The sequence below is a fragment of the Aythya marila genome (genome assembly GCF_965140915.1).
Source record: "Aythya marila genome assembly, chromosome: 8".
NCBI classification, from domain to species: Eukaryota; Metazoa; Chordata; class Aves; order Anseriformes; family Anatidae; genus Aythya; species Aythya marila.
Window position 1 is genome coordinate 26,856,394 of NC_139049.1, and position 17,307 is coordinate 26,873,700.

Here is a 17,307-nt window from a genome sequence, read left to right on the forward strand (position 1 = left end):
GAGGTTATGGTGCTGATCAGGAATTAATTTAAAATGTTTTGCTTCAGAAGCAGGCTCTGACTTTGTAGCTTAAAGCAGGTCATTTCCTTGGCAGCAGGGGAATGAATCCCAAGCTCTGCTCATGTGCTTGTGCTGATGTGATTGTTCAGGGATTTTAGTTGGAAGCTGTTAAGTAAATGTTTATGTGGCCTTTGGAAGACATCAGAGAATTACCAATATGCATTAGACATGCTCTTGGACTGCATGGGAGTTTGATTCAGGGCAGAGGACTACCTAGTTTCTGAACTGTGGTGTTCAGAGACAGCCAAGCTAGCAGTAACTGCACTGACTGCAGTACCCTCAGGTCAGCGCAGGAGCCCAGTCCTCTCCTGAGGGCTCATTAACTTGAGCAAGCTGAAACCAGGCTAGGATTTGTAGTGGAGCAGTGCTGTAAGGTACGGCAGTACCAGCCTGAGGAGCTCATCACAGTCCCTTGTGTGGGCTGGATGCATTACAATCCCTCGGCGTGTACAGCACACACACACAGCTGTACTGGGCTTCATTATTTGGGAGTGATACGCAGGGTGCCTCTGTTAGAGTGACAGAACAAGCTAGGGACAGGATGTATGTCTGTATGTCTTCCTTCAGATCGTGGGGCCCCACAAAACTAAGGATTGTTCACCCTCATTATTTCCCTGGAAATAAGTTTATGCTATGTCTGTGTATCCTCTCAAAATTTTCTTTACTGTTTAAAAAATATATATTTTCTTACAAAAACTGTTACTTACCAAACAGCAACTGCTACTATCTTCATGACAGATTCATTTAAACACTGGCAAAAGCTGACCAAAGGAACACCACTGTTTCCCATCCTTCCCAACATTATACCTGCAAACATAGGCATTTGGGTTTAAATTCTCGCGTCCTTTGTGCAAATCACCAGTGCTTTCACTCAGTGCTTTCACTCCCTGCTATGACTCAAAGTGAAGTAAATGGGAGGTGGCTGGATGAATGTAGATCTTCATGCTGTAGGAATAGACAGTGCTCAGAAATGAAAAGAATACAGCTTTGGGATGTGTCATCCAACCCTATATTCTCTAGACAGTGTTAGCTTCCAATAATGCCTATAAATAGCCATCATTTTACCACTCTGTTGATCTGGCAATAGTTATCTAAGCTGTGATTTTTGCACTGGAAAACACCGCTCTTAATAAGCATGGTGGTTATCTTTGCTAACAGGGTGTTAAATATAGTTCAGCTCTTGTTGGCTGGTCAGTGGCAGTTTTACATAAGTCTTGGCTTCTAATTCTGTACAGTGCCAAAAAAAGAAACACCTTCACTTTTATTTTACAGGAATAGCTGAAAATTGTCCTTTAAAACACTGTCCTATCTGAGCATGTGGCTATTGCTGGGGTCACGCAGGGGAGTGGGCAGGACTGGAGTCTCTGCTGTGCATCCCTGGTGAAGCAGACTCCATTTCAGTGCAAACATTTTCCTTGCAGTGCATAAACAATGTGTGCTCCTCCAAGAAAAAGATCAGATGTTTCAACTGTTATCCACTTGTCATAATATCTAACAGAAATTCCTGCACACTCTGAGTTGAGGCAGTATAGCTCATCACAGCTGAGCCTAGCATCAGGGCTTTTCCTTCGTCCTCTCTGCCTCACACTGTTCCTGCCAGAGGCACCCCATTTTTATGCATGCCTGGCGAAGAAGTCCAGTCATTCATGCACAGGATTTACTCTTGGACTGAGGTTACTAAGAAATTCACCTCCTGCTTCAGGAAAAGAAGTCAGTTGGCTCGAGTCTGTTGTTCTGAAGTCCCTTTATCCTAGTCTGATGCTGTTCAAGGGTCTTAATGAAATTATAATAAGAACTCGGAGAATACTAGAGTGGTTTGGGTTGGAAAGGACATTAAAGATCATCTAGTTCATACCACCCTAATGCCATTTTTCTATGCCAAAATGGTGTAAAAAGACCTTTGTGCAAATAAAAAAAGAGCCAAAGTGAGCAGAACTGTTACCAAGCACCAAGGCCTTTGTACATTTTTTTGCTGTAAATAAAAACCTCAGAAGGATGCCCTTCTTTCCGAGAGATTCAAGCCATGTCTGCTGTTCCACTCCTTCCTTTTTGGATGGGGAGAGCTGCAGAAAACTGAAGGCATTGATAAATGCTTGGCTGCATCCTTTGTTCGGAATGATAATCTGAAATTGCCACCAGGATCCAACACGTTTAAGCACTTAGTGCCTCAGGTTTGTGTGCAGCTACTGCAGTCGCAGCTGGCCCCGCAGCCAGGGCTGTCGTGTACGTGGCAGCACCGGCAGAACGTTTTCTGTGTGTCAGCCGGGAGGAAACTGGCTCTCAGCTTCCATCTCTTGATCCCTGGGCCAGCAGGAGTGAGGGGCATGGTAACAGTAATACATTCAGTTCTGGGAAGACAGTGAGTGGTTTTCAGAAGTATAAAGTCGTCCTTGATCCTAATGAGCACATGTAATTAATTCATGCATATCCATTTTGGCTGGAATATTGGTTGCTGTGACATTGTACTTTGGGAATCAACTATAAAATATTACAAACTGAGGGGCAGCCAATTTCCAGCAGTGATGCATATGGAATACCACATACTGGAGAAACTGAGAGACAAATCTGCTAATTCCAGACTTGATTTTTGACCCCTTCTGCTGGTATGAACCATAATATAATAAACGTAGGCAAAGATGTTTTATGGAACTACCTCCACTGACCAAATTAACTTCCAAGAAGAAATTGAGATAAAGAAAATTTCATCAGCATTTTCTTGTATTAATCATCAGTACCTTACCTTTGTCATCATTAACTAAGGCACATCTCAGGGAGTGGTTAAATTCCCTCTTCCAAATCCACAAGCATAATATAACAGACATCGTAACATGGGACCAATGAGTTCCTCCGGCAAATGAAACTGAATAAATTATCTAAACATAAGCTCTTAGAGTCCACTGAGATAAACTACTGGATGGTATATTACTATTACCATTGCATGATGAAAAAAAATAAAATCATGAAGTTTCAATCAAAGAGAGAATCCATGGGTTTAAACTGATAAGACACTGTAACTCACTTATCCATCTTATCTCCGAGGTTTATAATCTGAACTGTGCTTTAACATAGGTGACGGTTATATTCCACACTAATAATGTGATAAAATGCAATTAAGAGTGGATAAGAACAGCAAACGGGGCAGATTCCAGGGCAAAAACTGTTTCCTGCTTGGTGGGGGGAGCTTTAATGGAGGACCTGGTCTGGGAGCAGGTTATTCTTATTCAAGAAACAGAACAACCAACCCCGTATCTTTTTCCCTTAATGGCTACCTGGACTATTGCAACCCAAACATGTCTGAAACCTACCCATTGTTGCAGAGAATATCACAATCCCTAGCACATTCATGCCGTCACTAGTGCCTGGTTCTGATTTGTAAATCACTTCAGGTGGGGGAGTGATGTCCAAGGCAAAATTCTGGACGTTGGATCCATTCTCATCCTGGACTCCATATATTATAATGCGACGAGTGGTGCTTTCAGATGATGCTTTGTTAGATTTAATGATGGGAATGCTCTTGGTGCGATACTGAAAGAAAACAAAGTATTTTTTATTATAATATCCCAGCAGGAACTAACAGTTAAATGAGACCTCCGAAGTGCTTTGTTAAATAAGGCTGCATGTGAGAGGGACAAGCATGAAAAGAAAGACAGCTCCTGTCCCCATGCTGCTAAAATCTGTAAGAAAAGTTGAATTTTTTAAATCTCAAAAGAGTTTGAGGCTTATAAAATTGCTGTTTACATGGTATCTCAAAATAAAGTTTGAAACGCTATGCTCTAACAGAAATGTAAAATCCTAAAGGTTTCTTTTGATAAAGAAATGGCAAAAGAGCATAGCCATTGCCTGACCCATGCCACAGCTTCGCTCCAGGTGGGAGGCAGGTTCCCTTTACCTTTCTGGACTATTAAAATAACTTTGACCTACTAGTTGTAGGCTGCTTAGGATAATGGAAACATACTTGTGAATTCCTAAATGCTCAAGGTACTAATAGGATGTGACATAACACAGCGTCTGTACCTGGGTTCTGCTTTACAAAGGTACATCTACATCTTTCTATGACGTTGGCTCATCTCTTCAGTGGTAACAGAACTGTAACCACTTACCTGCTTGAATGTGGCCTCAACAAGGTTGGCTGGAAACATGTTCCTAGAAATGAACAAATAAAATCATTTCTATGGGACTGCAGGCAATTTCTGTTCCCTGGGCCTCAGGCCTAGCACAATGTACTACTTATTTACCCTCCTAAAGAGCAAGGGCTGAATGGGTGCGGAAGGCTGCCGCTCTCCCCCTCCTGCCATACCGTTGTAACTCACTCAGCAAAGCACAGCAGAGGGACGGGTCCTCAGAATGAAAGTCTGGGGACTCCCTTTGAAATACCTGGACTGAGACAGTGAGACCCAGGAGCTCTAGTTTCACTTTCTGGCTCTGCCACTGTCATAATTGGGACAACATCATTGCTGTCATTCCCTTCGCTGTCTGCTAACTGTGGAGACAAATATTTCTTTATTCTGTATTTTGTCTTGCATATTTGGATAATGAGCTGTTCAAGACGGAGTCAGAGTTTAGGGACATATTCCTGGGATCCCTGGGTGCTGTAATCTGCTTTGGGACTGCTGGTCACTGCCTTGAGATGACTCATGAACTACATACTGCAGCATGTCCTGATACAACTTCATCACTATAATTATCAGTGATGTAGACTTTGCAGAGGTTTGGTCAAGAACAGTTTGCTTTCCAAACAGAGGATCTGATCCCTGATGAAAAGAATCGGGACTACAGCTGTACAGTCTGTTTTAACATGGTTCTGAGGCTTCAGAAGAGGAGATTGACATGAGGCAAACAGCTTTATCTTTGCTCACAGCTGAGCTACAATGGAAAACAATAACCATACACTGAGATTTGCAGTGAGCTTAATAGATTTTTAATTCCAAAAGGGACTCTTGTTATTACCTTTTCTGACTTTCATTGTATCTCAGGCCATGACATTTCACCCAATAGTATCTGGAGCTCATTTGTAACTTGTGTCTGAGCTAGATTATTACCTTGTAGAAAGACATTCAGTCCTAATTTGAAATGGAGAGCACACCCTCTACAGGCTTCAAAGAGGAATCATAGTGCAGTAGGGCAAAAAAGCTAAAAAGTCATATGTTTCCAGGTAGCATTTAGGAATTAAGGTTTGTCTGATCACTCAAATAGGACCTAACAGAACTGACTTGTTTTCAGCACAAAGCTCCTGAAGCTAGAGGGAGAAGACAGTGGCACCCCGTGACCCAATTCTGTGCTTTCATATACACAAATTTATGCAAAGAGAATAATTTCTGATTTATCCCGAATTCTCTGACCAAAGGACTTTTTATTGAAATTCCAACTCAAGCCTCAAGACAGGACATCATTTAAGCATATGTGAAAGCCTGTTCTCATTGCAAGGAGAACTGCTGTATGCATACACGGGTAAATGTGTGCCACGCTGAGACATTTTGCAGATCTGCTTTCCTCTTGCAGCAGCAGCATTTGTGTGCTGCCAAGTGGAGTCATGGCAAGAGCATCCTGTGCAGCACTGGCTTAGAAAGAATGATTTTATTGCTCTTTTAAGTCATAACAATGTGACACTATGGTTGCATCTCAAATTATGATGGACAAGAGATAGAATCTGTTTTGGCATCCTCAGACAGAGCAATTGCTACAAACAGATAATTCATTATCCTTTGCAGGGTCAAGCAGAAGGAGAGAAATTAAGAGTTGCAGGGTAGCAGTACTGTCTGATGATTGAAGCAGAAGATTGAAAATGAGTTGTTTTGTTGGCCTGCTGTGTGAGAGCAGACAAACCACATAAACAAATAATTTGACATTTTGGTAAAGCTGTTGCTGTAGGGCAAACTTTAGTGTTATACAGGCAGGTTCCTATCAGCAGGCTAAGAGGTTGATGCACAGCACTTCAGATGCTCTTTTTTTAACTCTCCTGGCCCTTTCTCTCCTCGGTGAAGGGAAAGCAGCTGAGATGACCTGTCCCTTGCAGCCTGATGTGCTGCCTGGCATCACTGAGGAACCACAGCACCTCCTGGCTGTGTTGTACACTGCCAATGTCTTCTTCCATTTTACCAGTCCTGCATAAGAGCCCCAGGTGTGATGATGCCTGTGCTCTATAAAGACATGAGAAGACAGCAGCCATGTAAGCAACCTGTCATAAGGCTTAATTTGCAAGGTTTAGTTAAATTAATTCAGTCCCTGTGTACACGCTGTCATTTAATTGCAGTGACTTAGCTTAGGACACTCACTGTGCAGCAATGTGGTCAGCAATGAACAACGCTCCCTACACTTACTGTAAGCAGTGCTGTGCTGCTGTGCTGCCATCAACTGAGTTATCTCTGCAGAGCTTCCATAAAAGCTGATCATTCCCTGGTTCAAGTGTCAAATCTGTAGCCAAATCAAGGCAGACAACAGCCAGCTGTGCATCACTTTCCTATCAGATGCAGACACAACCTTCTGCCTGAGCCCCAGGAGCTTGGCTGCGGCTGGGGACTAAGGGAAGAACAGCTGGATGGAGCTGGACCTGGAGAGATGGAGAGGATGTTTACAGGAGAGGGAAGCGTGGAAGAGAAAAGTTCATTACTGCCTTATTATGCCTCGTAAAGGGATTCTGCTTCGACATCATTAAAGGCTTCACTGATATAAAATCACATTTGTTTTATGATTTGAGATGATCAGAAGAAAGGTTCTGTAGGAGTACAAAGTGTTAGTGTGATGATTGTGCTGTAACCTGCTGTGAGAATGTGAATTATGCTGAAAGCACAGAAAGAATCACACTGAGCACTCCTGCTCAGATCTGACTGTGAATGTCACATATGAGACAAAGCTTTACAAAGAAATATGACTTTAATTGCTGATGATTTCTTTTTCTGCCCCAGTTTTATAGTCGTAATTAGAAGAATTAAGAACAAATTGAGACTGCTCGAGAAAAGGAGTATCATATGGTTAGTAGCTAGATTAAATGTTAGACAAATTTGTGGAGGATTAAAGCATTTTGTTTCTTTATCATTCTTTATCCCGCAGGAATTACAACTACCCACTTAATACTGGCTGCTGGAATTCTCCCAATATTTTTTAATATATTATGCACTGTGATCCAGTCTTTGAGACTAGCCTACCAAAGTTACACAATTTATCTAGTGAAGGCTGACCTGAATGTGTTTGCCAGAACTTCGGCTTATTTTTTATTTTAAGCTGGTTTACTTGGATTGAAAAAATCCAGTATTAGCCAAAATTTAGTTTTGTTAATTAAAAACATTCAAGAGAGCAATTCATGGAAGAGAACTCTAATGAACCAAAAACAAACGACGAGAAGAAAGTATCAAACTGCCACAAAGAGATGGGAGATGACTGGGAGTGTTTGTTTGGTTAGGTGTCTTCAGAAACAGTTGACAAATTCTGGCCTTAGGGGAAGATTTTGCTGCATGTTGATATTTGCCTGCCTATCTTCCAGGCATCCAACCTACCATCAGATTGGCCCCTGCAGATCCCTACGAGCTTCACTGCAATTCTGCACAAGGATGAAGATCTACCCACGTGGATCTGGTATCAGGATCATAAAGCGAGGCTGTCCCTCTACTTGGAACAGGTACTGGTTTATCACTAGCATATACTGAATTAAAGACATTGTCAGTACTTTTGAAGTAATAATTCAAGCTGAGGTGCTCATTGCTGTCACCACCTATAAATGCTCTTGTGTTTATTCAATTAAGACAACAAAGCAGATAAAATATTTCTAAATTTGCAGCATTGCTTTCAAATTGCTCACAAGATACAGGACACAATAACACTGTGTGAAACAAAGCAATCTGGGATTCACTTCTGTAGTACAAGTGATTGTCTCTAACCTCGGCAGCACAATTCAGCATTCCTAGCAAAAATAATTTCACATAATAATAGGTAATTAAACATGGAACATAACAGTGAGTGAGGCTGGTGTGGAATATAGATAAATTTATGTCAAAGACAAGGATAAAGTTGTAAAACAGAAACAGACATATGTTTTCTGGTTACATAAAAAAATTAAGAGCAAAATACTGTCTGCCCTGAGGTAGAACACAAGATGCATTTCCCAGAGCATCTTCTGCTTCAAGAATTCTGCCAGACAAAGCAGGAGTGTTCAATACAAGTTAGAAGAGTTAACAGAGATGAAATTTCAATATCAAGTCAGTGAACTTTCTATAGAGCATGAGCTGCTGAGCCACAGATGACATGCCTGGCCTGCATTTGCTGTGACAGTAGCATAAGCAGATAAGTGACCTACTAAACACCTCCTTTGACTACATCCTGCTGTGATGCACAGGCTGGTTCATTCTACTAGCAAATTTTGGAGTCCTTGCCTCATTCTTGCATGGGATAAGAGGATGGAGCTATCAAGAGTCAGAAATGTGTATGTATGACTATGGCAAGACATGTTGTGCAATTTGATAGCCATGGAATTTGAAGAAAATCCTGAAGACTTGTAGCAAGTACAGGCAGCAGCGGGTCTAAGGAGATGCTCTAAGGGTGCAGCTTTTAATACGTGTAGGACTATTTAGTACCTTGCCACTGCCAAAAATGAGAGGTCTTTTTCCCTTCTCCACTGTCTCCCAGCAATTAACCTAGCAATTAATACTACTCACTCATTTTTGCTCCCTTAGTTTTCTGCTGCTTTAGGAAGCTGAATTGTTTTAAGAAGTCCTTTTGCAGCTCAGGCCATGCTGTGGCACTGCCCCCAGGCCGTGGGCGCCCTCTGTCTCTCTTCAGAAGGCTGCTGGCTCTGAGAAGTGAGCGGCACAAGTATCAGCACTATTACACGGTTCTACTGCTCATGTTTTTAGTGGAATTGTCCACAGAACACAAGTGTACAGCTATCGGGATAGTTAGTTTGATGGCTCCTGCATAACTCCTATTACAAATACTAGGCCAAATTCTTGCTGCAATTACACTACTGACTATCTGAAATACTCATTTGGAGTTCTGACTACACCATCTGTTGATTCAAAGCATTCAGTTTTTACAGACTTTTTTAATAAGAAATTAGGCCAGCAGCCACAGGTACAGCAGATGTTGTTTCCTTGATTCAGAACACCCATTCCCTCTGGGGCACTCTGCTCTGCAGCAGCAATCTGGTTTTGCTCTCAGACTTTGATGTTATCAGTACTTAATCCCTGCCACACCAGACAGTCGTTGGCTGCAGTCTCCCAGGCTGTGGAATTAAAGCCACCTGTTTTGTTGGTTTTTTTTTTGCAACATACTTGTCCTTGTAATATTTTACTGGCCTATATTTGCATTGGGCATAAAAGCATTTAGGACACTCTGCTCTCTGTCCTATATTTCTCACGTAAGAACTAATATAGCTGAGCTTGAAAGAACATTGTTTTAAGGCTGCATATTTGACAGTATTCAGTACAGCAGGCGTACAGAGACAGTAAAAATGGAGTCTGAATAGTTTGACATGAAAACTATGAAGTTTCCAGGTTTTACAGGTCTGCAGAAGAACGAACAGCACTATGGTTCTTATTTACTGCAATCTCATGTCAGGTGCCTCTTAGTTCTCAGTGGCATTCCCTTAACCTCAAAAATTCACTTGCATTTACTCTCCTGTGGATGACTTCATCATCAACCGTGTAGACATCTGACAACTGTTACTGTACCGCATAAGCCACGAATCGTGTCCTCAGCCATACTGGAATACATCTGAAATAGCTTCCTGCTGATGTCAGTTGCATTCCTGAAATCAAGGGCAAAATTTAATTCAGCAAGACTGAACTAATTACCTATCTCAGGGTCTATGTGTATGTTGCACATCAGTAATCATCTCCAGGGCCTCATCTCATTTGGATTAGATTAGAATAGAATAGAATAGAATAGAATAGAATAGAATAGAATAGAATAGAATAGAATAGAATAGAATAGAATAGAATAGAATATTTTGGTTGGAGAGGACCTACAAAGATCATTGAGTCCAACTGCCTGACCACTTCAGGGCTAGCCAAAACTTAAAGCATGTTATTTAGGGCATTGTCCAAATGCCTCTTGAACACTGACAGGCATTGGGCATTAACCAACCTCTCTAGGAAATCTGTTCTTAATATCAATCGCACTAGTCCCTGCCAAACGGGCCAAAGCACACTTTTGCAAGCATTGAAGTCCTCATTATTGTGATAAAAGATACTAATCAAATGCAAAAATCGCTAATCAGGACAAAGCCATTGTGTCTTGCTTGTCTTGTTGCAGATCAAGACAGGACTAATATTATGGAATCATTTTGCCAAATAGACTTTTTATCTGTCCTGAAGGTGACACTGTTGCATGGCATTTCAGTTCCAGAAAGGGATCTGGAGGGTGAACCTCCTTACTCTGCTTCTTCTCAAAGACAAGGTCATGACACAGCGCTAACAGTGCTATGGCTTTCCAAGAAACTCATTCTTTGGGGTGGAAACACAAGCACATCGCATTTATAAGAATCTTGAAAAGGTTGAGTCGTATCAAAAGTAGCATGACAGGCCCAACACATATGCACTATTGTTCCAGGAAAGCAAAATTATTTAATAACAAGTGTTTATCCATCTCAGAACATGTCCAGGCCAATTTTCAGGAGAATGAACAATTTATTCCCCTGTAGGGCTGAAGATTTCCTAATGCAGTTTTAACTCCTGGCCCCCATGTATCTCCCACTCTGTAACCAGAGGGCAAAAAAGTCCACTTTGCGTTCCATCTCCCAGTCATCATCTTCATAACAGAATTATATTTTTTTCCATGTTGGTTTCCTTTTATGCCAAATAGGAACCACACATGTAGGGGCTTCAGAGCCTTTGTAAATACTTGAGGATCGGGATTCTGAGCAGCTTGAACTGCTTACAAATTAACCAGAAGAGAACATCTGGTCACATACAGTGTTCAACAGTGCTGGCACCAGGCTTGTTTTGTGAGATAGAAGAAAACTGGCAGTTTGAAACTAATAAAAAAGGCTAGTTTGCCGTAGGAAACATGAATATTTCTATCCTAGTAACACAGTGGCTTTTGGTAAAAGATAGAAGAATGTAGGCCAAGGTTATTAAAAAAAGTTATTTCACAGTTTAAACCCTGTGTCTTTTAATGCACTCTTTAATATCTTACTGCCTGTATATACAATTCAGTCTTCAGCTGTAAACTTCTTTAAGCACGATTTGTGCTGTGCAGCCTGGACATTTTCCTAACTACAGCAGATACTGGGTTTCTCCTGCCCTGTTTTGAAGAAATGCAATTTGTTTTTGAAATAAAATACCCCTTAGCTTGAAAAGGGGGAAAGGAGATTATTTTAAACAGTGTTTAGGATTGCCATGAAAATATAAATCCTCTACAATGTTTATATCCTATTATAACTATTAATGGTGTGTGTGTGTGTGTATGTATATATATACATAAATATATATAAAGCAGAAAACAAAAAATACCACCACCAACAAAAAGCCCTCTTTCGGTTAAAGCTGGCCAGCCAAAATGAGTTTCCAGATACCTGCTTCAAAGTCTATTAAATTGGATGCAATCCTGAATATTCAGAGGTAAAAACTGCTCTGATTTTTTCTTCAGTAAACTTCCAGAGTGTACAAACTTGTGTCATGCTTGGATAAGGCATGATTTGATCCTGTCTGTATTTGTATTATTTGGAGCTTTTGAGCTGAATTAGCTCACAATGTCATTCTGTCTGGTTAGACTCGAGAAAGACTAAAAATATATGTGAACTCTATATTTTCTGGTGCCAGTTTGCACACATGATCCGCTGTATATAAAACAGGAGGGTCAACCTTCAGTTTGGCTGGGATTTGTTTCCTAATGTGAATGCTCATGGTGTACGATTGTTTATTTTTATCTCATCAGCCAAATTTCATTTCCGTTGATGACAAATGCAAGTAGAATGAATTAAGTTGCAACAAAATTTACCCTTGCAAATTAAAGGTATTTGAGAAAGGAAATGGAGTGTGGTGGAAATAATAACTGCTAATGTAAACAGTGTGGTCCTGTGAAATATATCTTGATTTACAAACCTGCATTTTCTAGTCTTGTCAGGTGAATATATGTTTCCGAATTAAACAAACCAAATGTCTTAAACTGGGCATTATTCCTGCAATTGTGTCCCTTTTTTGTCCTTTTGGGCAAAACACTTAAGATATGAATTATTTTTAAAAACGGTTATCTTGCCTTTCTTAATTTCTTAACTCAAAAAAAGCTACTAAAAATCCACTCTTATTTTTGGGAAAAAGTACAGAGTTAATTTCAATAATTAACACAGAAAAAATAAGGTAAAGATCTATGTTGATTCATTGCTATTATTTCCATCGAGGTGCCCCAAAAGCCACATTCCTAGAACAAGACCCCTACTAGGTCTCATACAAGCTGCAAATATTTCCTCTGGCACCACAGGTTTTTTTGAATGACCCACAGTGACCTTTTTATTTTTTTCATATCTCACTTCTCCAGCTGTAAGAAAGGAAAATGGATCATCCCTCCCTCAAAGAGGTATTGCACATCATGAGAATAAATGCATTAAAATTCATAAGGCATGAGGTGCTTTGATGCGTTTAAGAGTACAAGAAGATGATCCTTAGCCTGAGGATTTATAGTCTTAAATATGGAAGAAAATACAATTTCATGAGCCTTGCAGTGCCCATACCAGAAACCTTGAATATAATTAAGGCAGATGTGTACATCTGTCTCAATCTAGTAATAATGAAGCATCTAAAGAGAGAAGCATCTTTAGAACAGCATCTTCTGCAAAGCTTCAGACTCATGATTGCCTTACCTTATGAATAGTAATTCAGCCCAGATCCTTGCACAATGCCAAAGAAGAGGGGCAAGTTATAGAAGGGCAGATTTCTGTACAAGTATGAAAGTGAACTAGCTGGTTAAATGGATGTCAACCACAGACAACAGAAGATGTGTTTGATTTAAAGCTGGATCAGATTAAAGCAAAAATTCAGACACATAAGACCAAAGCAGCACTAAAGATTTTCAGTAGAAAGCCTAATAGAGTGTTGAAAATACATGTATTATTCTGAATTCAGTGGCCTTCCTGTCCAGGTTGAATCTGGGAGAAAATTGGTAGGGGCAGATTCATATCTACAGATCTTGTCCCCCATCTCTGGAGGTTTCTTTTAGAAAGGAAACCTTTCAAATATTTCTGTTTAGAGTGGCAAAAATGGCTGACTTGTGGATACATGTTTCAAGGAAGGAAATTCAGTATGATAATCAGTTAATACACATCCTGGTTGATGTGAGGGTTAGAGCCATTTCAGAATCATGTGGTACAGCGTCCTAATTGTGTCATATACTCTAGAGTTGTTATTGTTTTCTTTTACATAATAGACAAATATATGGGGGAAGCACCACCTGCAAAATAATGCTGTGTATATGGTACATTATGCTATTCCTCCATGTACCATACGTACTCCAGAAATGTGAATATTGATTAATGTTGTAGATGTTCAGAACGATGATGAGGCTTAGCAGCAATTCTTTGTTTTATTTATTAAAGCCACTTCTAAAAGCAGAATCCTCACCAAAAAATTTCCAGAAATTCAATTTCTAGCAACATCCTTCCTCCCTGCCAAAAATTCCAAACCTGACAATGTCCTATACAACAGCACATGAAATGATAATACATTTATCATTTCAAAATGGCTTCAAATCTGGAATAAGCGAGGGGGAAATAGGTGTATCACCATGCCAAGATTCATGCCTTTAAAATAAACCCCACAATTATGTCACGTATATCATCTCTCCACTTGTACACTTAGCATTCTTTATTTGAAGAATAACAGATGTTTCCTGCGAGAACTTCTGTGCACATGTGCAATTGATAAATTGGGAGGAAATTAATGAATTGAGAAGATAAGCCAATCTGGGCCTAAAAAGATGGTCTCCAGCTGTGAATGGAAGTGATTTATCATTGAGCTGAAGGATCAGCTTTTCTAGCTCAAACCAGCAGATACATCATTACATTTAATCCAGGCTTCCACAAAGATATCTAGGAGTTTTGCAATTGACTTCAGCAGAGCCAGGATTTCACCCATAGTATTTATCTAGGCTGAGAGCCCACTCCCCACAGTTGTATTATTATTTATTTATTTAGTGAATGTGGTTATTTCTGTAGTGGAGGAATAAAAAACATCAGTCTGTGCACTCAGGGTAGAAAGAGAGTGCAGCTGTAGCTGGTTCCTAGCACAGAAACAGGAGAATGAGCTTTAGTCTATCTGTTCAAGCTTCAGTAATGAGAGTGGCTAATTGGCCTGTCATTGTTGACATTTGCCCAAATCATAGACTAAACTAACATGACTGGGTGGAAACATGAATACCTGAAATAGGCATGGAAATGGTTATAATTTGCTTAGGTAAGTGTTTGTAGGAAGAGAAATTATAGATGATGCAAATGCTTAGATCAGAAAATAGTATTTTACCTGCAATGAGACTCAACAGAATAAAGCCAAACATTGCCAAACAGAATAAAGCATTTGCCACTAAATCTTTGGTGTACAGGGACCTGAACCAGCCAGATAAAGAGGAGGGGGTGAAATCATAATTAAGATCTTGGGCTCTAGTCATACAGACATTCAGTTGTTGGATGCAAATATAATATTATAGAACTTAATTTAAACTTTGCAACCCCACATTATTTTTCATCTGACATCTCCATGAACTGGCTTACTCTTGCTTTCAAAAAGCAATGAGGCTGGTACAAAGGGATGGGAACCTATGGCTCGAAAGACCCTTTCTGGAGCTAACTTTAAGATCAGTTTGGGTGTACTATTGTACCATTTATCTCCCTAAGCATTTATATGTTTAAGAATGAGGCCTTAGGAAACAGCTGAACACCTGTTCAGGCTTCTAACCACTGACACTATGAAAATAATCATCAAGATTACACATTTTTGTTAAATTCCCTTTTATGTCTATTTTTCTCAGATTCAAAACTCCAGTTCCTTCCTCCTGGTAAAAGAATTATAGTCCTTCATGCAGCAGAAGCAGAATATTGTGATTTAACTAGTCACAAGCACACACATGAATCCCACTGCACGTAGATCAGAGCAAATTCACCAAGGAGATAGGGATACCACTACGTGGGCATCTTCCCATTTTAGTTGAAGATTGTGGTTTTGTGGAAGGCTACAAAAGAGAGTGTTCTCAGCTGCTGCCCCATGACTAATATAGTTTGGCACCTTCTCAGTAATACATTGATACAACAGAAAAACATACGGCTTTCAGATGGGCTGGCTAAGTGCAACTTGGATGAGAAAGAAAAGATTTTTGTAGGCTTTTCATCCCAGTTCCTTCTGATTTGAAGTCCCAGTAAATCTAATGAAAGTACTTTGTGTGCTGATGCGCAGTCTGGGTCAGGAACTTGGGTTTTTGAAAGAAAGACTGTCCAACGCTTTGTATTTTAATAAGTAAAACTCCAAAGAGAATTCTTCATGGTTCAGACACACACTGAGTCTAAAAGCCCTTGTCCAATATATTATGAGATCACTGGCTTGAGGAATCACCCCAAAGGCAAAACTTGATCTTTTTGCATGAGCAAAATAAATCTGAGGCACATCCTGGGTTCAGTCAGGAAACTCATCCCACTAGCACCTGAATTGTGGATACAAAGAGGGATATTCAGGCAAGGCCATCAAAATACCTATTCAGGGTTCAAATGCTGGCCTAAAAGAACAACCCTCTCTTCTGCCAAACAAAGCAAAACAAACAAGGAAAAGCCACAAAACAGAATAAATAATATGATGAAAATAAAGAAAAAAAAAGGTCGCAACAGTGGTCTTTCTAATTAAATCCTTCATCTGAGAGCTGCCATGAGCAGTTGTAACAGCAGTTTCAAGGGTTATTTCCTGAAAAATGGGGGTTTCAGCCTTTGTATTTAAGGTTTTTCATATTACAACTGTCTGCCCTTATTTAAATTAACATTGTATCTTAATACTGTCTTCATATTAATAATAGATTTCATGATGAGCTCCACAGGCTACACTTGATTCTATGGGAGTATAAAAACCAATGCTGTTAGTATTTCTGTTACATTTGGTGTCCATTCATTTAAATTTTACTAAGAAGTGACAGCATAAGCATCTGATAACTTGAAAATCATCTGCAATTTACTTTTTCTTAATTTAAACAAAGTGTTCATCATTAGGTTCAGAACTTATCCTCAGGCCACAGTTCCGGATGAGTTTATGTACAAAATGTTACCTCCAGAAAACAGAAAGAATGAATGTAGTTACCGGATTAGGTCTAGCAGTGCATCTGCAGAGCTCATGATGGGCTTCCCACCCTCTTCAGTGCTCTCCTTCTGTGCCGCTCCACCAGGATGGATAATGGAGACCATAATTATTCCCACAATCACAGCCACAAATGTTGTCCATAGGTAGTAAGTGACGGTTATGATGCCTAATCGGCTGGAAGTCTTGGCATCCAGGGCTGCCAGCCCAGACATTAAGCTGTGGAAAGAAAACACAAAATATATAGTAGCTTTTGCATAATGTTAATGCAACAGAAAACCCTGTTTCCTAGTTATTCCAGTTTACCTGCTTCTTGTGTGATTGCCTGCATATCTTTTGTAGCTTGACATAATGCAAAAGCTGTAGCTCTTGTATCTAAAACAATATTCCCTAATTGCTATGTGAGATTCTGGTTCCTTGAAGGAACTTGCAAGCTTGGGCTGCACGCGTGGGGACTGAATCCTCTCATCTGCTCCTTGAACCTCAAGGGGCAGTTTCCCACGACATGCTCTACTCTGTGCTGTGCTGGTGCAGCCTCACCTCCAGTACTGTGTGCAGTTTTGGGTGCAACAAGATAAAAAGGACATAAAACTGTTAAAGAGTGTCCAAAGGAGTGCTACAAAGATAATGAAGTGTCTAGAGGGCAATACATATGAGGAATGGCTGAGGTCCTTTGGTTTGTTCAGCCCTGAGCAGAGCAGGCTGAGGGGAGGCCTCATGGCGGCCTGCAGTTCCCTCACAGCGAGCAGAGGGGCAGGCGCTGAGCTCTGCTCTCTGGGGACAGCGACAGGACCCGAGGGAACGGCATGGGGATGGGACAGGGGAGGGTCAGGCTGGGGGTTAGGGAAAGGTTCTGCACCCAGAGGGTGGTCGGGCACTGGGACAGGCCCCCCAGGGCAGTGGTCACAGCACCAAGCCTGTCAGAGCTCAAGAAGTGTTTGGACACTGCTCTTAGATGGTTTGGTTTTGGGGTGGTCCTGTGTGGAGCCAGGAGTTG

General features: G+C 40.6%; 1 protein-coding gene across 1 annotated transcript in view; it reads right to left on the minus strand.

Moving 5' to 3' along the window:
* The window catches only part of SLC1A7 (solute carrier family 1 member 7), a gene marked incomplete at both ends in the record, with an annotated part of 47,695 nt that overhangs the window by 16,552 nt on the left and 13,836 nt on the right, over positions 1-17,307 (minus strand). Inside the window, 4 exons of the mRNA XM_082766311.1 lie at positions 768-867; positions 3,366-3,585; positions 4,161-4,203; positions 16,314-16,529. Of these exons, the coding sequence (XP_082622437.1) occupies positions 768-867; positions 3,366-3,585; positions 4,161-4,203; positions 16,314-16,529 (579 nt within the window). The remainder of the gene's footprint in view (positions 1-767; positions 868-3,365; positions 3,586-4,160; positions 4,204-16,313; positions 16,530-17,307) is intronic.